Raw genomic sequence first — 26,438 nt, 5'->3', positions numbered from 1 at the left:
TCAAAATGTTTCGACTTGAAATGGGACGTTTCAAGTGTTTCAAACTTGAAACAAAACACCTTTTTAAATAAAGGTCCTGTTTTGAGCTTGGAACAAAACAACCCTGTTTTGAGTTGAAACGTTTTGATGTTTCAAGCACCATTTTGGAGGCCTGTTTTCCCCTTGCTGGTCGGTTTTCTGGAACTAGTTTCCGATTGGCTTACTATCATACAAATCAAGTGTTGTCATGAGCAACTGTGCCCTGACTGGCATTGTGATTTGTTTTGTTTGTGAGAGACTGTTGTGGCGAGAAATGGACACTGGCAGCTCTCTCTCTCTCTCTCAAGCTCTGTAATATTTTTTGGTGATTGCTGTGATGAGCTCCATGTCTGCCAAGTTAGGAGGGGTGGCTGAAGTTGCTCTAGTTGAACTTATGGCTATGCTTGCTGCTAAGGGTGCTGCTGTTGCAATACTAGGAATATAAAAGGAGTCATATGTGAGAGAGCAACTTGTGCCAATGATGTTACTGCAGCACAGGCAGTGGCTGACAGTGGATTCTGGGTCAGTGATTCTTTTTTGGCCCTTTTTGGACTGTGTTTGAAATGTGTGTCCTGTGTTGGGAGGGACAGATTCCCTTTAACTGTGTGCTTCTAATCTGCAGTGTTTTTCAAAGCAGGATTGCAAAATGCATTGCAAATTGCAATGCAGAAATTGTGTGCATGCACTCTGTGAGTGCAATTTGTTCTGGCCATAGGGAACAATGGGGAACTCGAAATACCTCATTGTTTCCCATGGATAGCTCCTAGGGACATCAAAGTGGGTTGCATGGTAGGGCATAATGCATGCTACCTACCACCCAACCCACAAAAGAAAGTGTCCATTTCTCACCACATTGCAAGCAGGCACAAATTTTTAACCCCTCCCAAAAACCGCCATATGGTTCCTATGGGGATCCTATGGGGGTTTGGGGAAAAGGTTAAAAATACATCATTTACACTTCATTGTGTAACCTTCTCACTTTGTGGCAGAACTTTGTCTTCATACATTATAGTAGGCTTCAGTACAGCTACTCCACAATCTTCTAGAAGTTTATGCAACCCAATTATCTCTTGACAAGCTTGTGCCATGTGGGGCTGTCCTTGGGTGGGGGGGCGGGGGGTGCAGGACTGGGAGTGAATCAGCATGTGCAGGGCCTCCTTAACAGTTCATATGATTACAGAATTATACTAACTGATGACATACTGTGTAAATAGTGTGAGTGAGTGAGTGAGTGAGTGAGTGAATGAGTGAGGTTTCTGGACATATAGTTTGGACATATAGTGCATTTCTAAGGAGAGGGGAATAAAAGCACAACGCATGCCCCTTGCCTCACAGTTCGCACTCAGACCTTCTGGGTTGCAAACCAACTTGAGCATAATGCTTTATTTATTTATTTGTTTGTTTGTTTGTTTGTTTGTTTATTTTCTATGCCACCTGATATAGAAATCTTTAGGCAGAGTACAAATTAAAACATAAAACAATATAAAACCATTAAAATTAATAAAACAGATAACATCTCAATGAATAAAAACACACTAAAATTTAGATTTCAATTAAAAATCTGAGAAAACAGGTACGTCTTTAGGGTCCTCCTAAAAGCAAACAGAGAAGGAGATGCTCTTCTTTCAGCAGGGAGCGCGTTCCAAAGACCTGGGGCAGCCACACAGAAGGCCCAGTCCTGAGTTGTCATCAAAAGCGGTGGTGGCACCCATAACTGGAGCTCTCTGGATGATCTTAACAGGTGACAGGGTTTGTGACAGAGAAAGTGCTCTCTTAAGTACCCTGGACCTAAGCCATTGAGGGCTTTATAGGTAAAAACCAACACTTTGTATTTCGTTCAGAAACATATTGGCATCCAGTGCAGTTCTTTCCAGAATGTTATATGGTCCCTTCAGGTAAACCCAGAGACCAATCTGGCTGCCGCATTCTGTACCAATTGTAGTTTTCAAACTATGTACAAAGGCAGCCATTACATCACATTTGCGTGCATTACAGTAAACAAGCCTAGAGGTTACCAGCATATGTACCACTGTTTTAAGGTCATTTACTTCTAGAAATAGACATAATCTGGCATATCAGCCAAAGCTGATTAAAAGCACTCCTGGACACTGCCTCAACCTGAGAGACCAGGGAGAGTTTAGGATCCAGAAGGAGCACTCCCAGACTACAGACCTGAAATTTCAGGGGCAGTGTAACCCCATCCAGAACAGGCAGATTCAAACCATCTCTCCAGTCCCGACCTCCTACGGACAGCAAAGGTAAAGTAAAGTGTGCCTTTGAGTTGGTGTCAACTCCTGGAGACCACAGAGCCATGTGGTTTTCTTTGGTAGAATACAGGAGGGATTTACCATTGCAGGATGTGTCCTTGTCTTAATGTAAAGTTGTGCTGTCGATTTGGTGTCAGCTCCTGGTGACCACAGAGCCCTGTGGTTGTCTTTGGTAGAATACAGGAGAGGTTTACCATTGCCATCTCCCGCACAGTATGAGATGATGCCTTTCAGCATCTTCCTATATCGCTGATGCCCAATATTTCCCATAGTCTGGGAAACGTATCAGTGGGGATTCGAACCGGCAGCCTCTGGCTTGCTAGTCATTTCCCCGCTGCACCATTAGGTGGCTTCTGCAGACAGTACCTCTGTTTTATCTCCGCTGGTATGTTTCCCACACACAGAGTTTGTTTATTCCAGAGGTTTTTATAATTTTTCTGCCATGAAACAAGCCACTTATAGGACTCTTTAAATGGGTTTTATTTTATTATTTTTTAAACCAACAGATTGACCGATCTACTTAAAATTACATATACAGAGTCCTCCCTCCCTGCCCTACATCTGTGCTCAATATCAAAGCCCTATGCCAAGTCATTCCAGGTTATCTAAACAGTGAGGCAAAGTGGGGGGGGGGGGTGCGTTACCCTTTTTTATGAAGGCAAAGGGCAGATTCCTCCATATGGGAATGTAATGATGGTCTGGCGGGTGGGGCTTCAGTAACAGACATTTTTGTAATTTTCTGTCATGAAACAAGCCACTTATAGGATTTTTAATTTTATTTTTTTAAATTAAAATATTTTAAAATCAACCCATTTCAAATTAAATATTCAGAGCCTTCCCAACCCACCCGCCTCCATATCTGTGGCCAGTATCAAAGCCCTATGGCAAGCCATGCCATAAATATTCAGAGGAGGGGGAATAACCACAAAAAGGAAACCCCATATTGCTAGATCTGAGGAGGAGTCCGACTGTCCAGTGCAGGCACAGGCAGGGCAGGGCAGGGCCGGGGAGAGGGTGTGCACGGCGGTGTGGTGGGAGGCCAGCACTGGCCCCTCTGCCTGCTTCCTCCCATCCCTGTTGCCTGCAGGCAGCCTTCCAGCCCACCACACAGGAGAGCTTCAGGGAAGCCAGCATAGAGAGGCGTCTGGAAGACTCACCCACCCACCCACCAAACAGCTGAGAGTTGGTGATGGAAAGGGAGGGAGCTGTTGCAGCATGTGCCATGCAGGGAGCCTAATAGCAAGCAATAGCACGGCCCAGCTGGCATCCATGTAACCTTCTAACTTAGGCTGCTCACATGCTAGCAGCACTAATTCCAGATCTGCTGTGCCCTTTAAATACTGTGCAGTTCTTTTAAGTGCAATGCAGTCCTCATTTGTCAGTGAATTCTGACCCCATATTTCTGTGCATACCCCTTAGCAACCAACCTGGATTTATATCTTTGAATGTCTCTTTTTTCCATCGTGCTTAATGATAAATACCCATTTGCCTACCCAGCCCAGGCGCTCTTCCCCAGCAGCCTGTGCATGATGCCGGCACACACATGGCTGCCGTGAATGCTTGGAGGCCATGTGCATGCTGGTGTCACATGTAGGCTGCTGGGGAAGAGCGCCACTGGTGCGTGCTGATAGCTGGGGGGAGCACCGCCAGTACGAAAGGGATGGACCTGCTCTCCTCCACTTTAAAGGGGCTGGGTAAGCCCTCAGTTTTAACAAGATTGTGCCACGATGGAATCGCGTTTCAGCACATCCCTATCAGGTATTCCTTTTATTTTATACCATTCTGTGTATTCACATATTTTTTCCTCTTTTGACTCAAAAGAGAATCTTTTAGATGGAATCCCTTTATTAATTCGATTTGAACATCCCACCTCTTAATTGTGGTTCAATAACCCCTTCTTGATCAGATCTCTCTGCAACATTAAGATTGATGATTACTTCTTTATTTTGACATTGTAGTTTTCTTCACCTGTTGGAAAAACTAAGTCACAATTAGACATTGTGTTGACATTAGATTTTTATTTCTCATTAAAGTAAGCAACACTGCACAACTTGATAGTGTCTGTAACAGGGTCAAATATTTTGTAATTTTTACTGCCCAATTTATATCCCACAAAAATTCCTTCCTCACTTCTGCTGTCCAATTTCTCCCTCTGCTTCTTGGGGATATATGTGTATGCTTTACTTCTGAATATTTAAAAGGTAAAATGTGCTGTCAAGTCGATTTCGACTCCTGGAGCCCACAGAGCCATGTGGAGTTCTTTGGTAGGAGGGGTTTACCATTGCCATCTCCCATGCAGTATGACAGGATCCCTTTCAGCATGTTCCTACATTGCTGCTGGCCAATATAGTACCAGCAGGGATTCGAATCTTTAAACTAGATTTTCTTCAATTCCACAATTCAAAAGTTGTAATCTTTGGGTTTAGTAGGTAATCTATTTTGTAGATAAGTTGCTGTCTTAATAGCTTCCCCCCAGTACTTATTCTCCAGTCCTGTGTCAAGTAGCATGCTTTTTTTGGGTCCTGTGTCAAGTCCTGTTTTTCCTCTCATCTACTCCATTTTGTTCTGGTGTAAAGGGAATGGTTCTTTTATGCTTAATTCCCTGTTCCTTTAAATACTGCTCAATGTCATTTCCTCAATATTCACTGCCATTATCAGTACACAAGGTCTTAGGTTTCTTCCCAAATCTGTTAATGACTCTGCTCACATACTGAAGCGAGTCTCACAATCAGTGAGACTCACTAGAAGGGGGTTTGCGGGGAGAGCGGGCTTAGCCCGTTCTCCCTGCAGACGATCAGAAGGTACCCTGGGTGGCCAGATTGGCCGCCTGCACGACTGCCGACTCCGTCATGGAGCTGGCAGGGGCTGTGGGGATCGGGGGCCATGCAGCCCCTGGAAGTTCCAGGATGCCCTGCGTGAGTGAGCGTGAGCAAGCGGGGTGAGCGAGCAGGGCTTCCTGGAGAGACACCCGAGCCTGGGAGGCTGCTTGCTTGGGGATCTACTTGTGTGTGGTCGCATGCTGTGGCAACACATGAGCAAAAAGACGAGGTCTGTTCCGTTAACCTCGTCTAAGGGGAGGGGTATTTATGGAGGTTTGCTGTCGGGAGCCACACAACTCCTGTTGCAGCACATGAGAGGCCAAAAGCAGGCTAGGCTCCCTTAGCCCGCTTTTGGGTGAATGTGAGAATCGCCTCTCTCTCTGAGATTCATCAGTACTTCATTTTCCGAGCAAATACCAGAGAGAGAGAGAGAGAGAGAAGTCATAATTAAACATCAGAAAATACAAATTTCTCCCTTGTGTTTTCATTGGGAAGGGACCACAAACATCACTATGGATTAAATCCAAGACCACACTAGACTGAATTTCCATGTTTGAAGAGTAATCAATCAATCTTTATCAATACAGTCACAGACTAGCAGATAACTCAGTACCAGTTAGAAAAAAGAGAAGTTATTAAACATAATACAGTAGCACAGTTAATACTGTATCCAGTGCTGACCCCCTATACATAGTAAATTCGAGCACCCTTCGTTATCTGAGCTTGCTAAATGGGAACTAATGTTTGTTGCCAGATTTTACTGGCAATCAAACAGAACTTGATGACATTTAGGGATGCCTCATCTTTCTGGTCTGATAGTAAAAGACTTAGTTAAAAGAAATCCAAATAACCTGGAAAACCCATTAAAAATGGGGAGATATAAAGCCAGCAAGCTCACAGTAGAGTAAAACATGAGCTGTAGTTTCAATAGCATATGATGCGCAGGGGTAGGATCTTTGCGCATATGGGGTTTTCTTAAATTTTCCTTCGAGCATTGTGGTAGGTAACACGTTAAAAGGGGCTAGTGTAAACATCCTGCAATATCCCAAATTGTGATTTGGGATAAATATTTGGCAGAATTAAGGCTGATTGGTTGACTTTCAAGAAAAACATCCATGGGGATCAAAGAGTGTTCTTGGGTGTCCATGTCAGCAGCACGAAGTTTAAGGGCTGCTTTAGCTTGGGCGTATCCCATTCTTAATAAAGACTCCAGGTTGAGGTCATATAAGTTTAGCTTTTGGTGAACTGCTCTCTTAGAACTTGAAGCAACAAGGTTACTGCAATATATGGACCAAGCTGGGCTCCATAGAGAAGTTGGGAGCTGAGTTTTGCCAAGAATCGTTTTACTGCTGCGGGAAGAATATGTATTTGCACCCAGACCCAAGGAGACACGGACACAGAAGTATTATGGAGGAACTGGTCACTTTATTAGGGGTACAAGGTTTTAAGACAGTGCCTGCACAGGCACGGCAGCTGGGGTTGGCATTCAGAGCAGCAACAGTGCGGGCTCGGATGGGGGGGGGCCACCACGTGGCCACCCCCACCCTAGAATCTCATGGCACAGACACCTCGGCTCCAGGCGGCCCACCTTCCAGAAGGGGGCGCCCTTCGTTGCCGACCTAAGGTCAGGACCCTGCAATTTACATCACCTGTCCGACGCTGTAAAGCCATACGGAAGGGTGTCGGTTGCAGGGAGGTGGGAGCAAGGCAGCATCCCTGATCTGTAAAGCCTCAAGGGATCTGCCCCTCCACCTTACAGCTAAAGCTTACCTAAGGTGCCGCACCGCATCAGCCGCTCACCTCCGCACTGTGCCCGCCAACCCCATGGTAAAAGTGACCACAAGCTATTCCCTGGCTAACTAATCAATCCCGCTAAGCAACCTTGCTACTAACTGGTATAGGTTGAGGCAGGCGAAAAAAGGTGCACGCTAAGGCCAATCAAGCGTATACCCAAAAAATTCCTGCCCGGCCCCAAACGGCGACCAGCAAAGCCCAACCTATGCCAGAGGGAGGGAGGGAGGGTGCTCGGTCAGGGAAGGACTGAGCTGGCACAGGCCTGCTGCCGGTTCACTGCTGCTAGCCCCGCCTCCGAGACGGAGCCGGGCCAATGGGAGCTAGCTCCCAGTGCCACGTGCTCCAGGGGGTGGGGCTGAGGGCAAACAAGCCGCGCAGCCTAGAGCAGCTGCGATCGGCTGGCTTGCACCCAGACCCAAGGAGACACGGACACAGAAGTATTATGGAGGAACTGGTCACTTTATTAGGGGTACAAGGTTTTAAGACAGTGCCTGCACAGGCACGGCAGCTGGGGTTGGCATTCAGAGCAGCAACAGTGCGGGCTCGGATGGGGGGGGCCACCACGTGGCCACCCCCGCCCTAGAATCTCATGGCACAGACACCTCGGCTCCAGGCGGCCCACCTTCCAGAAGGGGGCGCCCTTCGTTGCCGACCTAAGGTCAGGACCCTGCAATTTACATCACCTGTCCGACGCTGTAAAGCCATACGGAAGGGTGTCGGTTGCAGGGAGGTGGGAGCAAGGCAGCATCCCTGATCTGTAAAGCCTCAAGGGATCTGCCCCTCCACCTTACAGCTAAAGCTTACCTAAGGTGCCGCACCGCATCAGCCGCTCACCTCCGCACTGTGCCCGCCACAGCGGGCGTCAGCCTAGCTTGACGCCCCGCCACCCCACAGGCCTAACAGCACTGTTGCCAACCCCAGCCGCAGATCGTCTAAGAAATACCTCATACCAAGGGGGGACAAGTGCACCCCATCACCCCTGAATAACTGGGGGAGCGAGAACGCGATGTCGTTGTGTGGGATGCACCCACCCCCCTTTGAGGTGATGAAGCGCGCCATGGCCGCGTTCACCCCGCGCCTAGCCCTATCTACCTTGTTCTGCTTCACCGCCCCCCTCCAGACTCGCCGCTGAGTGATGTCAGACCAGATGACCACCAGCCCTGGGCACCAGGAGAGGGCGACCACCAGGTCCTGGGCAATCTGTCTTGAGAGCGAAATGCCAGACTGGTCCACCAGGTCGTTGCCTCCAAAATGCAGCAGCAGGACATCCGGGACAGGATTCCCTTCCAGGAACTCGTGCAGCATCGGCAGGAACTGGGCCCTCCGCATGCCCCGCCGGCCAAGCCACTCCACAGTGGCCCAACGCCCCAAACCCAGCTGGGTTCCAGGGTCGGCGCTCTGCGCCCACTTGCGTGCCCAGAAAATGAAGGAATGGCCCAGTATGAGGACTCTTGCGCGCTGCCCGGCCGCCCTCGGCCCAGCTGACTGAGGCCCTGCGCAAGAGGAGAAAGCATTAGGAGCGGCACAAATAAATGGTTCGTGGGTGGGGGTGGGGTGGGGCAGAATTTATGCGCCCATCTACCGCACGTATCGGCGGTAAGCCGCTGACCGCCACCTGCCCAGCCGCCGGATTTCCGGGCCCGAATAACCCATCCGAGCAGCCATGGAAGCCGCCCCAATCCGAAAGGAGTGGGGGGCCAGATCCTGGGTAGGCACCCCCGCCGCCACAAAGGCTCTCCTCATCACCGCCCAAAACTGGAATTGGGTCACGTGGCGCCCATTAGCGTGGATAAAGAGGCACCCCATAGCTGAACCCCTGGCCTCCGTGTAGTCCTCCAGTGCACGGACTGGGCACAAGCCTGGGTCGCCAGCGGCATGCAGCGCGACACTCTGCCCCTTGCCTCTCTGATCTGTTTTTGAAAACCTAAGGTGCAGTACCACCCGGGAAGCACCCACGGTGAGGTCACTGAATTGAAGTACCCTACTCGTGGGGCTGCGCCTGCTCCTGGGGAACATCTCTCCAACCCTAAAGGCCCCGAAGAAAGCAACCAAGGCTGCCGCCCTGAACAGGACCTCCTCATAAGGAGACGCACAAACCCCGGCAAGTTGCCGCAGTGCCAGCTGCAGCGCCTCTGGGGTGACCGGCCTACGTCGGTCAGGTTGCACGGGCGTCTCCCTCGCCCAGCCCTCCAGCATGCGCCGGACCCTGAAGTCCCCAGAATGGTCGGGGAGGCCCCTTGCTTTCCCAAAGAAAGCCAGCGCAGCCAAATGGCCGGCCATGGTGCTCACCGCCAGCCCCTGGGCACGGAGGTGCACCAGGTACTGCATCAGCTGTTCCGGCGGCACAGGCCACACATGGACCAATCCTACCTGAGCTCTAAACTGCAGAAAGGCCCTGACCCTTTTGTCGTAGGCAACCCGTGTCCTGGGCGCTATGGAGGCTTGGATGGCCCTAAACGCCTCTACATCCCAAGGTTCCACAACCATTCGGGCACCTGCTCGGGCTCCTTGGCGGCTCCAGGTGCCAGCTTCCGGAAGCGCTGCATCTGGAAGCGAGACAGGGCATCTGCCACCTCGTTCTGCACCCCTGGAACATGCTGGGCGGTGAAGAGCGTGTTATGGCGAAGGCATGTTAGAACCAGGGCCCGCACCAGCCCCATCACCCTCTGTGATTTGGAAGTCTGGCTATTAATAATCTGAACCACGGCCAAATTATCGCACCAGAAACGCACGACTGAGTCCTTGAAGGACTCGGCCCAAATGTGCACCGCCACCACAATGGGGAAGAGTTCGAGGAAGGTGAGATCCCTTGTGATTCCCCGTTCCGACCAGCTGCCCGGCCATCGTTCCGCGCACCAGTGCCCTCTCAGGTACAGGCCGAACCCAAGGCCGCCCGCGGCGTCTGACTGAACCTGGAAGTCGGCCTCGAGCAGCTGGGAAGAACGCCAGAATGACACCCCATTAAAGGACTCCAGGAACCTGAGCCAGAGCCCCATATCCTCCCTCATGGCAGTAGACACCCTAATGAGGAAATGGGGTCGATTACACCCCACCATGGCGTCACACAGGCGCCTTAGAAAGGGGCGGCCTGGAGCCACCACCCTGCAAGCGAAGTTCAGGTGGCCAACCAGCGATTGCAATTTGCGTAGCGTTACCTTCCTAGCCTCTCTGCATTCCCTGAGCAATTCCCTCATGATGCCGAGCTTGTCCCCGGGGAGGCGTGAGAGCTGTCCCACCGTGTCCAGCTCTATCCCCAGAAATGTAAGCTTCGTGGTCGGGCCCTCTGTCTTGTCCTTAGCCAGTGGCACCCCCAGATCCCCGCAGAGTGCCCTGAATGAGCGCAGTAAGTGTAGGCATTGGCCAGAGCCCTCCCTTCCTCCGAAAATAAAGTCATCTAAATAGTGAGCGGAGGAGCGTAGCCCCGCCCTCCGGCGCAGTGCCCATTCCAGCATAGAGCTGAAAGCCTCAAAGGCCGCACAGGAGACCGAGCATCCCATGGGGAGGGCTCTGTCGATGTAAAATCCCCCTTTAAATGCGAAGCCCAAAAGGTCAAAGTCATCAGGGTGCACGGGCAGGAGGCGGAAGGCGGATTCAATGTCGCACTTCGCCATCAGTGCCCGAGGCCCGCAGCCCCTGATCATGGCCACAGCCTCATCAAACGATGTATACCGTACTGAGCAAAGGTCCGCCGGTATCCCATCGTTAACCGAGTCGCCCCTTGGGTAGGACAGGTGGTGGATAAGCCTATACTCTCCCGGCGCCTTCTTAGGGACCACGCCCAAAGGGGATACCCGCAATGTTGGCAGTGGCAGCCTGTCAAAGGGGCCCAGCACCCTCCCCAGAGACACCTCCTTGGCTATCTTTTTCGCTACTATGTGTTCCATCCCCCTAACCGATTTTAGGTTGCGTGCAAAACTATGGACCCGCCTGGATTGGCATGGAATCCTAAACCCCTTCACAAAACCGTCCTCAATATAGCGTGCGCGCTCCCTGTTGGGGTAGTCACGCAGCAGCCTCCGGAGCACCGGGATTTTAATTGGGCTGGGGCCCTTTTCCAGCCGTGGCTGCTGGGCCCTTTGCCCCTCCCGGGCCTTGGTATCCCCCTTTTCCCCTAAGGGCTTTGGCCCGCTGGCAGTAGATACTGGCGTGCCGCCCACCGCAGAAGCCACAGTCATGCCGGTACTTGCACGGGGAGCGGGCACACTTCCCGCTCTTGTTAAATTCCCAGCACACCAGGGGACCTTGAACCCCCTGTGCGCCTGAGGCCGAAGCCGCTGACGCTGCCGGTGTTTTGGAAATGAGGTGCCCGCTGTCGGCGCGCTCGCCAACCAAGGGCCTCGCGGGTGTCATAATCTGAAGCCATAACTCGGGGTGCTGCCTTTCCCAGGATATACCCGCATTGCTGGAGGCGCGCTCGCGGAACGCTTGGTCGTAGCGCTCCCAGGCATTACCAGCAAAGTCCATGAAGGCTCTGTGTATAATATCAAAATACTTAACGAGAGCGGGGCCCCGCTCTGGATATTTCTGCATCAGAACACCCATGTAGATTGTGTACCCCGAAACCCAATTTGCCCAATTATGCTCAATGGGCTTCCGCTTTGTCCTCTCCTTGTCCTTCCCCTGGGACCCCTCCTTCTCCAGTCGCTCCGGCCCCTTGAAGAGCAATTGGAACACGTCAATGCACTCTCCTTTCCAAATCCGTTCCTTAACTGCTGGAAGGAGGTGGTCCCCCAAGGGTACGGGCCCATCCCCAGTATGCCAAGCAGAGCTGAACTGCGCCGTTGGCCCCTGGGTGGGCAAAGCAGCGCTCCCCCCTTGCCAGACCTGATTACAGGTGGCGTGTGGAGATGCCCAGTTAACTGGCCCTGGGAACCACCCATATGGTCCGTAGGGGGTGCTAAAGGGCAGTCCCCACGGCCAGGCCCCCTGTGGGGACTCACCATTGTCGTCCCTGCCGTCTCCCGGTCCTGAGTCCGCCGGTTGTGTCGTGATCCCCGCTGGTTCCTCGTGGGCAGTTCCCGCCGCCGCCTCCAAAGCTGCTAGACGGTCAGCAAAGCCCTGCATTAGTTTTGCCTTCTTTTCCACCCTGTTTGACTTTTTTGCATGTGGGGGCACCCCCGAAGGCCCCCCGCCCGCCTCGTCGCCCTCTAGAGTGGTGCGCTGCCTCTCAAGGGCCTGCAGCCGTGCTATAAACGCCCTGATGGCGCCCAGTTCCAAATCGCCCTCATCGTCGGAGGAGGATTCGGCGGGTGCGTTTGGCCTCTTAGGTGGCCGCGTTGGCTTGCCACCCTTCTTGGCTGGAGCCTTCCCACCCTTTTTAACTGGGGCTTTCTTAACTGGGGCTTTCTTAGGGCCCATGTCCCAAAGGATGAAGCTTATGGGCCTGTACCCTGCCCTCAAGTGCGTAAACGAGTGACCTGGCCGGCGCAAGGCCTGACTGAGGCCTACGCTGGCAAGGAAGGCCTATGAGTCACAGCGCCTGCCCCACCTAGCCGTGGTAAGGCCCAGCCCCACTGAAAGGCCCCCAAATGGAGCTTAGGCCCGGCAGGGGAGGCCCACGAGCCCACCAGGGAGACCTAGTCAATGCAGGCCCCCAAAATGGGTGTGTGTGTGGGGTTAGGCCCTACAGGCCCGACAATAAAGGCAAAGGCCGCCCTTAGCAGAAGGCCTAAACGGGCCCTGGGTTGAAGGGGTTCCACACAGTTCAAGCCAACACCCCCAACGTCCAATCAACCCTCCCCCCAGATGACCGGGTTAGTCAATTGCCCCCCCGCTGAAGGCCTGGCGCGGCCTACTGAGGGCCTGGGGCGGCCTGCTGCCCTCACTCGATGCCGGGCAGCTTGGGCCTGCCGGGGCCTAGAAGCCCTTGTGTGGAGAGGCCCGAAGATCAAAGGCTGTTCCGAGGAGGACTTAAAAGCCTCTCCTGTGATCCCCCCAGAGCCCGTTACCACAGGCGGCCGGGCTACAGAGGCCCTGGCCACCGAGCCGCTCCAATCCGCTGCTCGCTCGAAGGGCCGCTGCACTGCTCCCCGACGTTCCGCTCCCGTGGGCCTCCTGCTCCGGCTTCCGATTCGGGTACCCAGCCGGCCACGTGGAGGCCCCGAAGCCGAGCAGCAGCACGTCCTTCCTTCTGCTCGGTCAGGGAAGGACTGAGCTGGCACAGGCCTGCTGCCGGTTCACTGCTGCTAGCCCCGCCTCCGAGACGGAGCCGGGCCAATGGGAGCTAGCTCCCAGTGCCACGTGCTCCAGGGGGTGGGGCTGAGGGCAAACAAGCCGCGCAGCCTAGAGCGGCTGCGATCGGCTGGCTTCTGATAGCATTTGCTTTAACATACTCGGTGCACCTGTTTCCAAACTTGCCTGGCTTAATTTTTATTTCCCTCGCCAACTGCTCCTTTTCCAGCTTGAATATGCTGTCAAAAGGTTATGAAGTCCTTTCATACACAATCACTTGCTACATTTGCCAACTCTCTTCTGCAATCAGCATCTTTTAACATAGCTCTAAGTAACAACTCTCCTTCTTTAAACACAAAATAATGATTTCTTCTAAAAATAATTCTGCAGCCCCCTTTTGTTGCTGTTTTCACACTCAGTAAACTATTCTGGAAACATGGCACATAAGAGGCATCTGGGACGCTTACTTTATTTATTTCACCTGCTCCAACATTACATTTTAGAAGAACAGTGCCTTTTCCTTCTGCAAAAATAAACTGACCATTTCCCAGGAATATTTCAGCTTTATCATTCATGTCAATGTCTGAGAAATCCTGTAGATTGTTAAAGAAATGTGAAGTTGTTCCACTGTATACAAATAGCTTGTTTTTACTCTGGTTTGTATTAATTCTGCAAATAATGTCTCTTGCAGTATATGCCTTTCTGTTATTCACAACTTTCTTTCCCTTACTTTCATTTTTACATGAAGAAGTCTGTTTATTAAAAAATCCACCTTTCTGAGATTTATCCTTATCTTTCTTCCTCTCTTGGAAATTGTGTTTCTGTTCTCTGTTAGGACATGTACTCTCTAAATGTAAAGTACTACCACACACATAAAACTGCCTATTAGTAAGTTTATGAGCATAATTTTGGACTGTTTCTTCCCTTTCTGTTTGTTCCCTCAGATCAAACTCCAACACACATTTGTGAACATAACTGAAAATCACATTCTCCTTTATTTGCAGGAAGTTAATAATACTTTCATAATGCTTAGGCAAAGTATTTAGCAGGAGCCCAGTTTGGCTGGTTCGGGTAATTTGATTTCTTGCTCTTCAAATTATTTCAACCCTCCCAAGATAATTGCTCCAATTGCTCCTGTAATTTTTTTACTTCTTTGAATCTTTTTTTGCACATCTTAGCATGAGAGAGACTTGACAGGTCATAGTTTTCTGTTGAAAAACCTCCTTCAATCTCTCCCACATTTCTCTTGCACTTTTCTTACCTCCTATATCAGTGGTTCCCAACCTGGGTTCCTCCAGATGTTGCTGAACTATGACTCCCATCATCTCCAGCCATCATAAATGATGATGGGAATAATGGCTGGGAATGATGGGAGTTGTAGTTCAGCAACATCTGGAAGAACCCAGGTTGGGAACTACTGTTCTATATGATATATCAATTTATCACTTACAGTTAAGGAGATATGCCCCATGGCCTGCATGTTTGCAACATCCCATGCCTGCTGCTCTCTTCCACTCTCTAATGGTCTTCCAGTACAAAAGACAGTCCAAGAGTATTTAGCCACATCTTTACTTTATATGACCAACTTCTATAGTTTGCATCACTCAGCATCTCTACAGCTGGATGCATCTTTGTAGACCCAAAAGCAGCCATTTCTTGTTCATAAACTTCTTCTTGCCTATTTTATTTCCAGCACTCTGGGCCCATAACCCCATGTAGCGGAGTGTAACAGAGTGGAAACTGAAGCTTGTTATGTTTATTGAACAAAGTTACTAGGGTTTATTACTCAACTATTACCAAATCATAGGCAACAGTCCTAATCTGAGTGAAAGATCATCCTAATAGAAAAATACGAATCTCAAATGTCCAGTAAGAAATACAAACTGACCAATCAGTATACAGAACTCATGATTGACACAAACATTCTAAACTCTACCACAAGCCTATATACAGATATACATACAGTACAAAAACAAAAGACAATGAGGCTATTCTCGCAAGCAGCTGAAACCAGGCTAAGGGAGCCCAGCTGCCATTGCAGCTCATGTGCTGCAATGGGAGCTGCGCAGCTCCTGGCAGCCAGCCCTCTTAAATACCCCCCCCCAAAAAAATGAGGTTAGCGGAGCATGCATTCTGCTAACCCCATTTTCCTGGTCGTGTGTCACTGCGACACAGCTCCATACCATGACAACTCATGAGTAGACCCCCAATGGGGCTGCTACAACAAACCTCCTGGCATTGGGGGGCTCCACAGAATGCCTCACACACTCATGTGGGACATTCTGGTACTTCTGGGGGCTGGGGGCCCCAGATCCCTGCTGCCCCAACCGGCTCCATGAGAGAGCTGGTAACTGTGTGGGTGGCCGATCCAGCCGACCAGGGCAAGCTGCCTGCTCGTGTGTGGGGAGAGTGGGTCAAGCCTGCTCTCCCCACAAATCCCCTTATGGCGCTTCACACTGCCTGTGTGAAGTGCCTCAATGTATACACACATAAATCCCAATGCTCAAGGTATTCTGTCTCAGTAAGGTTAACATTATAACCCTGTAAGTTATGCAACGTAAGGGTTAATGCTTCCAATGTGTAATGACTGACACACTCCCAATGGGCAGGGACAGAGGGCAGAAGAGCTGGAAGGGTGGAGCAAGGGCAGGGTACAACAGAGGAGTTGGCTTCCGACCAGGTACAGATACTTCTCAGCAGGGGTGGCCACTGGCCAACCTGAGGTTCTCCAGCTGTTGTTGGACTACAACTTTCAACATCTCAATAAATCATTATAGCCCAACGATCGCTGGAGTGCCTCAGGTTGGCCTCCCTTGCTTCTCAGACTTGTAAGCTCATATTTCCAAAGTGTGCATAAATGGCCTTCTCCTTTAAGAAGGCATTATAAAGTCTGGAAAACAGTAGCTTGCCTCAGGGCTTCCAGGGAATTCATAAATGAGCTGGGATATGAACCCATGACACCCACCTTATAGCTCTTGTGTCCTTAACGGCTACCTTACTCTGGCATTTGTGAAAAGAAAATAGTGGTGCGGGGGGAAGACGATCAAAAATTTTAGGTGGTTTAGTAACCCCTGCTCACTAAGCAAAGAGGCACCTTTTAACATAGTGTCTCTCTTATATTGAGCAGGGGAAGAGCAAATGGCCCTATCTAACCTCAGCACAGTATCCTCCACTGATTATTGCTTGTGTCAACCTTATCTTACTTATTAGATTGTGAGCCCTTTGGGGACAGGGTGAAGCAAACCATCTCATGTATCATTTATTTCTGTGTAAACCACTTTGAGAACTTTGGTTGAAAAGCAGTACATAAATATTCATAGTAGCTGTAGCAGTAATACCTGTGTTGTATTCAGTCTCCGAGCCTCTTCTCACGAGCAGTGAGGAGGGCTGGTGGGCGGGCTGCAGGAAAGGCGGGTTAAACCTACCTTCCCCATAGACATCTCCCATAGACATCTCCCCTTCCCTGGGCGGGCACCCGCACAAACAAGCAGCTGATCTCTCAGAAGCTGCAAGGGGTCGCCCCCCCCCCCCCGGAGCTCCGATAATGCACTGCATGAGTGTGCGGTGCATTATGGGAATCCTTCCTCCCCTCCCCGAGTGTGCCAGCCAGGGCTGCAAGCAGCTGTGGCTGACTCACAAGCAAAAGAAGTGGTTACCCCATTTTATTGGGTGGCTAAAACGGCGAGTTTGCTGCCATGGAGCTGCCAGAATCGGCCCGATCCCGGCAGTTCACACGCGCTGGGCTGGGCTCCCTTAGTCCGGTATTGCACATGGGTGGAAATAGCCTCACAGGATGTGCACAGGCCTCTTAAGCCCAACCTCCAGATTCCCCCTACTTTCTCAGGCCAGTGTTAGGATCCCTGCCAGAGAGCTGTATACTGTATAGCCTTGTAAATAAATCTGGTACATTTCCAACACCTCCATGGAGCCTGAACTCAAAAGCCAAGTTTCAACAGACAACAAAGTAATAAGGCCGAAAGAACCCAGATGACTGAGAGAGATTTCATAGATAAAAGGGACGTGCAGTATTTGTAAAAGAGCTGATGTGAGGTATTGGCTGGACTGGGAGACCCTGGGCATCAAGGTTTGTTGGGTAACTTTGGGCTGGCCAGCAGCATCTCCCAGACCAGGAGCTTCCTGGGCTTCTCATTAAGAGGTTTTATGCAACTCTTCATAAGAAGCCAAGGGCTATTGTGGCTGGGAATGATGGGAGTTGTAGTCTAAAAACTTCTAGGGACGCAAGCTTGGTTCTAACTGACCTCACAGGATTTTCATGAGAATTTTTAAAAAGGAGAGTGGGACTATATATGTTGCTGTGAGCTGCTTAAAGGAAAAATGGGACAATAATTGGAGTGGAATGGGATAATAATTCTCTAAGATAAAAACACGTTTCCATGACTGCTTAAGAAGAAATAATACTGGGAAGCAGTGTGGATCCAAACTGCTTTGGGGGTATGTTCTGTTCCTAGAATCTATAAATGTGTAGAGTACTACTTTCAGAAAACTTCCATTCATTCCCCAGCAGTGATGTATTTCCCACGTATTTTGCTACCAAGTCAATGCACAAAACCTCTAACCGCTAGATACAGCTCTCATTTATGCTGGAGTGACTCAAAATCGATGAAACTGTAATTTTAAGCAGAATTTGGCCTACTAAAAGTGTCAGGTTAGATATGGTTTTGGAGCAATGAGGATGGGAACAGTCCAGTCCAGCCAACACAAAGAATGAGAACCTAAGTAGGAACATGGCCTAGCTCCAAGCTCATTTTTCAATCCCTTTTGCTTGAATTTGAGTATGCTTTTATTGAATACTATTTAGACAATAAGGTCATTCACACAACCTAAGCTTTGGGGCTGGGGAGGCTGGTGGCGGGGAGGCAGGATTGTTCCTACCTTCTCCCCATACTAGGGCCGGTTCTATTTTGGGGCCTACTGCAAAAGTAGGTTTGGGGCCCCCTATGTACATCTAGTTTCCTTTGGGCTAAAGTGTGGGGAGGTTGTCAGCACCTTGATACCTCAGCTAAATTGGCAACAATCTAGATCAGGGATTCTCAACGTTGGGTCCCCAGATGTTATTGGACTTTAACTACCATAATCCCCCCCCCAGTGGCCTTTGGCTGGGGAGCCCCTGGTGGCGCAGTGGTAAAAAAAACTGCCGCCCTGTAACCAGAAGGTTACAAGTTCGATCCTGACCAGGGGCTCAAGGTTGACTCAGCCTTCCATCCTTCCGAGGTCGGTAAAATGAGTACCCAGAATGTTGGGGGCAATATGCTAAAAATCATTGTAAACCGCTTAGAGAGCTCCGGCTATAGAGCGGTACAGTGGGTATAGGAAAGAATCACCCCCTTTGATAGACCTTAAATTCTGGTTCCCTTACATCCTGAAATGAAAACACAAAGAAAATTCCCTTCACCAGCTGTACTTATCCAATGCAACCTATAACATCCAACTGAAAAACATCACAATTACAGTCCAGAAAAAGTGTCAGAAACAAAAAACAAGAATTACTGAGATTGAAAAAGGATCCCCCCCGCAATGTCAATATTTTGTTGAACCACCTTTTGCTTTAATAACAGCCTTGAGTCTGTTGGGATACTTCTCTATCAACCTTGCACATCTAGACGGAGCAATATTTGCCCACTCCTCCATACAGAACTGTTCAAGTTTGGTCACACTGGATGGTAGGTATTGGTGGACTGCTATCCTCCCTGGATCTGGTCGGCCCTCCAAACTGGATGGAAGAGCAAGGAGGAAACTGGTAAGAGAGGTTACCAAGAGGCCAATGGCCACTCTGGAGGAGTTAAAGGACTTCATGGCAAAGAGTGGTTGTTCTGTGCATGTGACAACAATTTCACGAGCGCTCCACAGATGTGGCTTGTTCGGGAGGGTCGCAAGGAGAAAGCCACTTCTCAAGAAAGGCCACATTAAAGCTCGTTTGAGCTTTGCCAGAAGGCACCTTGAAGATTCTGATGCCAAATGGAAAAAGGTCTTATGGTCAGATGAGACCAAGATTGAACTATTTGGCCTCAACAACAAACAGTACACCTGGCGTAAATCCAACGCAGCTCACCATCCACAACACACCATACCTACAGTGAAGCATGGAGGTGGCAGCATCCTGTTATGGGGGTGTTTCTCTGCCTCAGGGACTGGGGCTCTCGTTAGGGTAGAAGGAAAAATGGATGGGGCAAAATACTGTGAGATTCTGGAAGTTAACCTGCTACCCTCTGCCAGACAGTTGAGGATGGGCAGAAGATTCACCTTTCAACATGACAACGATCCGAAGCACACAGCAAAATTGACCACACAGTGGCTGAAGGAGAAAAAAGTGAACGTCCTAATGTGGCCCAGTCAGAGCCCAGACCTAAATCCCATAGAAAATCTGTGGAGAGATTTGAAGATAGCAGCCCACCAACACCTACCATCCAGTGTGACCAAACTTGAACAGTTCTGTATGGAGGAGTGGGCAAATATTGCTCCGTCTAGATGTGCAAGGTTGATAGAGAAGTATCCCAACAGACTCAAGGCTGTTATTAACGCAAAATATTGACATTGGGGGGGTGATCCTTTTTCAATCTCAGTAATTCTTGTTTTTTGTTTCTGACACTTTTTCTGGACTGTAATTGTGATGTTTTTCAGTTGGATGTTATAGGTTGCATTGGATAAGTACAGCTGGTGAAGGGAATTTTCTTTGTGTTTTCATTTCAGGATGTAAGGGAACCAGAATTTAAGGTCTATCAAAGGGGGTGATTCTTTCCTATACCCACTGTATATAAATGTAAATGCTATTGCTATTGCTATTATGGGAGTTGAAGTCCAATAACATCTGGGGACCCAACGTTGAGAATCCCTGATCTAGAACAAAAGAAAGAGAAGCAACTAACAGCCTCCAAGCAACTTCTCGTTTCCTCATCTTTATTTGCATCATGCTACTTTGGTTGGTGCTAGTTTAGCTTTGTTAGCTGAGACCAGGCTTCATGGCTCCTGGGAATGTGCAGACTTCACCATGATGTAAGCTTTTGTTCTCTGAACTGCAATTTGAAACCTAAGAGCTACCAAGCCTCCTGTCTAAAACCGGATAGGAAGAAAGGTATCTCACTTGTGCATTTTTACCATTTTGCTTTGGTTGCCTGTGAAGTGTCCTACTTTTTATATCTACTTAAATAAATTAGCCTTTGATTGTTTTAAACGAGATCTGGCTGGAACCATGCTTGGCTCTGTCTCCCTATGTGCCTGGCCCGACTACATGCTCCAAAGAGGTTTTAAGGCATTTTGGCTATATTTTGAGTTCACCCTGGTTCTAAATAGAACAGAGAAGGGTTTGATGTTAGTTTTATCTTATAGGAGACTGGTGGCAGCTCTACTAGAGAATTCATTTAATTCATGTAAAAAGTTACTTGATTTTTATTTTAGATTGTAGACAAGTTACAGAGTGAAAATTTTACAGAGTGAAAAGCATATTCCATTTTTTAAACTATGTGATCAATTGTTGATGAAGAAGAGTGATTTCTAGAAATATAAATAATGAATACATATAGATGAATACATGTGTGCCTGTCCTGTGGACTGGGTTCAGCCACAGGAACATAGGAAGGAACATAGGAATCTCCTATACTGAGTCAAACTCTTGGTACATCTAGCTCAGTATTTTCTGCACAGATTGACAGCAGCTTCTCAAAAATTGCAGGCAGCAGATTCTCTCAGCCCTGTTGCTGTCAGGGAAGCGAGGGCACCTGTAATCTTCTTCATGCAAGCATGCAGGTGCTCTTCCCAGAGTGGTCCCATACCCTAAGGCTCAACTTCACTCAACTTCGGCCCTCCAGCAGATGTTGGCCTACAACTCCCATAATCCCTGGCTATTGGCTACTGTGGCTGGGATTTATGGGAGTTGTTATCCAAAAACAGCTGGGGTGCCTGTTGAGCAGGCCTGCCCAATGGGGAATATCTACAGTAGTAGTAGAGAGACATACCTGCTGTCAAAAGCCATGTGCATTTGTTTACAAATGCACATGGCTGGAGGATGACATCATAGTGATGTCACAGGGGGCGGGGCATGCAGCTGTCAAAAAGCGCTGACATCACCGGAAATATGTCACTGGATATGCGTCAGCGGAAATGGTCAGAGGAGACCCCCCCACACGTGGCCGGAAAGGGTCAGAAGTAGGGGTACGCCCTCACCCCGGAGGTTTGGCCCCCACCTTCCACTCCTACCCCCCAGAATATGTCCAGACATGTCCCAAAGGTGGGCATGTGACCCCTCTACGAACACGCCTAGCCACCCTGGACCAATGGGAACAGGTTTCAGATCCCGGAAAGGTCCGTGTGCGCAGGCGTGATAATGACCAGGCAGCCATTTTGTGTAACTTTATTGGCTGAAACGGGGTCAAGTGATCTCTCTACGAACAGGACTAGGGGGCGGTGTGTTTAGAAGGAAACCATGTTACAGCTGTACAGAGACGATGGCTGATGCTAGGACTCCACCGCGCCCCACTGACCCATCATTGCCACAGGCACCCACGAAGATTAAGCCTATGCAACCGCGGAGTCTGTCCTTCCCTCCTACTGGTATGGAAACCCACCAGATGGCTGCCCTTATTGCTGGTGAGGTTCCAGAAACTAACTTTGCAGCAGAGCCAATGGATGAGGATGGTAGACTAGAATGTGATTGCGGGCGCTGTAACACCAGCCTTGTAACCCCCATGGAAACTGAAGATGGAGAGCCTCCAGCTACTACCTCCAAAGTGTTCATCAGATTCTGAAACAGAAGGGCCTGTGAAACAAAAGCGGCGTAGGAAGAAGAAAAAATGGGTGAAGAGCAGACCCCAATTTGCATGGTGCGACGAGCGTTGTTGTGACAGCTCATGTGGAGAGTATACTTATCCAGATGAGTGTGGATGCGAATCTTACTTGTCATCCAGGCCAAGGCTATTCAATTGTGAGCGTAAGTGCTGCAGGTCGAGCGAAGACTGGTCATCTTGTGATTGCCTGACCCCATGCCCCAGCAAACCACGGGCCGCTTACTGTGGGGCTGTGTGCTTTACTTCATCATCTGAAAGCGGTGAGGAGGAGGAAACCATGGACGGCCTTGTGCTTACAAAGCCTGAAGAACCAGACCCCATTGCGGAAACCGACAAGCTGGTGAGTTGGAGGGGATTTAATCTGCCTTGCTTTGTTTGCCTGTGTTTTTACCTGTCAGTATTAAAATATTCCCCTCTTTTGTGCAGGTATGGGGGATTGAGAACATGTACCTCAGGGATGTCAACGTGTCTTGCATTTCCTGTGCGTGTACTGATGGGGAGCAATAAAAGAAATTTGTTTTAAATATGTGTTTTCATACCTGTGTTAAACAGAACCATGGCAGGGCCCGAAGAAATTCTAAAGAAAATATATTACAACCCTGGGAGAGTGGAGAGTTTTGGAGGTTTAAACCCGCTATTTCAAGAGGCCAGACAGCATAATAAAGAGCTGCGTAAAAGGCATGTTGAGGCATGGCTTTCAGAGCAGGATGCTTACACTCTACACAGACCTGCAAGGATTCATTTTAAAAGAAACAAGACTGTTGTTTCAGGGGTGGATGCACAATGGCAGGCCAATTTAGTAGACATGCAACAGTATTGTAAATACAACAATGGGTACATGTACATTTTGACTGTAGTGGATATTCTATCTAGATATGCCTGGGCTGTACCTCTAAAGATAAAACAGAGAGGGAAGTGGCCGGTGCTTTTAAAGCTATTTTCAGAGAAGGCTGAGAGCCTGGCAAGCTCCAGACAGATAGATGGAGGGAATTTTTAAATAAGCCTGTAGGGGCCCTGTTAAAGGAGCAAGGTATTCACCACTTTGTCACCAACAATGATGTTAAAGCTGCTCTTGTGTAGAGACTGAACCAAACCTTGAAAACACGTATGTGGAGGTATTTTACTGCTCACAACACATTCCGGTATATTGATGTCCTGCCTCAGCTCCTAAAGAGCTATAACCACAGCTTTCACAGAACCATACAATGCAGGCCAGTAGATGTCACAACCAGCAATGACCTGTCTGTTTGGAGAAGAGTCTATGGCCGCTGTAGCCATAAAAAAGCAAAGTCTCCAATGTTAAGAAAAGGAGATCATGTCAGGATTTCTAAAATTAAAGTGGTTTTTGAGAAAAGTTATGAACAGAACTACACCACAGAATTGTTTATAGTGGACCAAGTCATCAGAAAAGCTGAACGGCCGGTCTATCTGCTAAAAGACTACATGGGTGAGCCAGTTCTCAGGAGCTTCTATCATGAAGAATTACAGAAAGTTAAAGCAGGAGAGGACAAACTGTACAGGGTTGAAAAAATTCTAGCTACAAAAGGGCGTGGTAAAGTAAAACGACATTTAGTGAAGTGGGTAGGGTGACCTGACAAGTTCAATAGTTGGGTGCCTGCTTCAGACCTCTGCAATGGGTGACAGGGTTTTTTACATTATGCTCCCTAGTAACGCCAGCAAGAAGGCATTTCCACAGAACACTAGTTCAGACTTCACCATCCAACTAGCCAGGCCGCTGGATCTTCCCGGGGAGTAGGAAGTGGGGGTCTCGGAGATACAGTACCCATGCACATGGGACACTATCACGACAGATACCCCCTTTCAATATAACAAGGGGTTAAAGAAATGGACCTTCTACTTATGAAAGGGGTATTACTCCTGCATTGCCGATTTGCTGCACGATATGAATGAAATCACCTGCACCCAGAAGGCTCTAGAGGGGGCATCCCTGCTTTTTGACTCTGTTACTAGAAATATTCAGTTTATGAGTCCTAACAATGCATTCACCTTTTCTGCCGGGGCAGAATTAGCACACATATTAGGACTCCTTCCTGACACACAGCCAAAAGCGTTGTCTTACCCATCGAGCATAGCTGGTGGGGTCAAAACTCTGTTTGTTCATGATACACCCAGCAAAGGATTCCCTTTCCCCGCTGACATAACAGGGGGGTTCAACACTCTGTTTGTTTATACAGACATTGTAGAGTATCAGATCGTGGGAGATCACCATGTCCCCCTTTTGCGAAGTATTACCGTGAAGGGGCTGAACAGTGAATGTGTTAACATTGTTTATGACAAGCCACATTACATCTCTGTGAGCAAGCACCACGTTGACACAATCACGGTCCAGATAAAGACGGACCAGGACAAATGTGTGCCATTCTGTTTTGGCAAGGTTATTGTGAAGCTACACTTTTGCCCCAGGAAAGGACTACAACTTTAAGGGAAAAGAAAAAAAAATGCCAATTCTGAAAAGTTATGGCAACCCCACCCTTTACAAGAACTATTACAGGGCCCAAGCTGGAAGCACCCTTCCTGGCTTCATGGGGCCCCCGGTCATGTATGGGGCAGGAATTGGTGGTATATTTTGGACCCTTTTCAGGAAAGCGGTCCCTCTTTTGAGACGGGGTCTGGAAATCATTAAGCCACACATCAAAACAGCAGCACGAGGCATTGCTAAAGATGTGGTGGGGCACGCCTCCCAGGCAGTTCTGAACAAGATGGATCATGCCTCTTCCTCACAAGGGGGGTCAGGGCTGATGTATATCAAAAGAAAATGAAAAGCATCATGTGTGCAGCTATCAGGACCTCCCCAACCTCTTAAAAGGAAAGGGGTGAGCCTGAAAAAGCCTCAGAAGCTTCAAAGGCATCCTAAGGGGAAGAGGAAATGTGCTCCCGGTGATATCTTTATACACTGCAGCTCCGAAGAATGCATGAAATTGGAACTGGACCTTTTCCAAATTGCACCAACACAAACAAGTATTGAGAGAACCGTATATGTTGAGGTGCCACCGCTTACCGCACTGACAGACACGGCACCTCTGAACTTTTTCATTGCTGGGGCTGGAGATTTTTACCTGGATTTGAATAACATGCTTTTATGTGTGTGCTGTAAAATTGTCAAGGAGGATGGAACCAACCTGGCCCAGGATTCTGCTGTGGGGCTAGTGAACTACCCAATAGCCACTATGCTTACCCAGGTGGATGTGACCCTGGGAGACCATCTTGTCAGTCAGAGCAGTAACACCTACCCCTACCGGGCTTTCATTGAAGCGATGATGAATTACAGTGAGGCCACTCTATCTACACAGTTTTCAGCAGGCTTATTTTATAAGGAAGCCCCAGGGTTCCATGAGATAACGACGTTAGATGGAGCGAACAATGGGTTTGTTGACAGAGCCGCCTTTACATCTGAAAGTCGGAAAGTGGACCTATTGGGATACCTACACACAGATCTTATGTTTCAAGAAAAACTGCTTTTAAACGGTGTAGATGTGAAAATTAAACTAACGCGTAACAAGGACACATTCTGTCTGATGGCAGGTGGAGCTAACCCCTGCTACAGGCTGCAAATCTTGTCAGCATCCCTCTTTATCAAGAAATGTTCCCTGAACCCCGCTGTGCGGTTAGCACATGTGGAGGCGTTGATCACAGCCAATGCAAAATACCCGGTGGACCGTGTGAGTATGAAAGTGTTCAGTATCCCCGGTGGAAGTAGTGTCTGCAACCAGGAAAATTTGTATTTAGGACAGTTGCCAAAAACTGTCATCATTGGATTTGTGGATAATGATGCATTTAGTGGGTCATATACCAAAAATCCCTTTAATTTCAAGCATTATGACATTAACTTTGCCTACCTCTATATGGATAGTACTCCAGTCCCCATGAAACCTTACCAGCCAGATTTTGCAGCGCGTAATTATGTCCGTGAGTATATGGGGTTGGTACAGGCCACAAGCAAGCACCTAGAAGACAGACCCCTGCTCATTAATAGGGAAGAATATGGGAAAGGCTACACACTGTTTGCATTTGATCTAACGCCTGACCAAGAATGTGGGGGCCACTCTTCCCTGATTAAAACAGGGCATCTGAGGGCCGAAATACGCTTTGCCAGACCACTTCAAATGACCATCAATATGATTGTGTATGCGGTATTTGACAACCTCATCGAGATAAACCACAGGAGGGATGTACTGTTCGACTATGTGTAATACAGATAGCATACAGTTAACACGTGTACTGTCTGCAAGCCCCTGCACCCAAAAGACTTTCTTTGGAGTTTTCCCTAGTGACTGGTTACCTAGAAAGAGATGCTACAAAGACCTGTGGGTCTTGTAGTGAACACACACACCCATAACCTCCGGGGAGAGCACTGGCTAGCCATCTACCTGACAGAGGACAAGCAGAGAGAGTTTTTTTTATTCTTATGGACACCCCCCAAATCACCCACAGTTTCCCAATGCTGTAATGAATTTTTTAAGAAAAAATGCCTCTAAGACAGTCTTTCAACCCCGACAGCTTCAAGCTCCTGATTCTGTGACCTGCGGCTACCATTGTGTGTTCTTTCTACA

General features: G+C 48.9%; 1 protein-coding gene across 1 annotated transcript; it reads right to left on the bottom strand.

Moving 5' to 3' along the window:
* Positions 1-6,488: 6,488 nt before the first annotated feature.
* Positions 6,489-13,029, bottom strand: LOC128346557 (uncharacterized). The gene is made up of 3 exons (XM_053299987.1): positions 12,847-13,029; positions 11,839-11,934; positions 6,489-9,444 (listed from the first exon to the last, which is right to left on the bottom strand). The coding sequence occupies exon 3, from the start codon at positions 9,383-9,385 to the stop codon at positions 8,477-8,479; it is 909 nt and encodes a 302-aa protein (XP_053155962.1). The 5' UTR covers positions 9,386-9,444; positions 11,839-11,934; positions 12,847-13,029; the 3' UTR covers positions 6,489-8,476.
* Positions 13,030-26,438: the final 13,409 nt, after the last annotated feature.

Source organism: Hemicordylus capensis, chromosome 2, assembly GCF_027244095.1.
Source record: "Hemicordylus capensis ecotype Gifberg chromosome 2, rHemCap1.1.pri, whole genome shotgun sequence".
Taxonomy (NCBI): Eukaryota; Metazoa; Chordata; class Lepidosauria; order Squamata; family Cordylidae; genus Hemicordylus; species Hemicordylus capensis.
Note: the sequence above shows the minus strand (reverse complement) of the source record. Positions and strands in the feature narration are given on the sequence as shown.

Coding starts and splice junctions, on each gene's coding strand:
- LOC128346557 (XM_053299987.1), bottom strand. CDS start 9,385: ATGGTTGTGGAACCTTGGGATGTAGAGGCGTTTAGGGCCATCCAAGCC.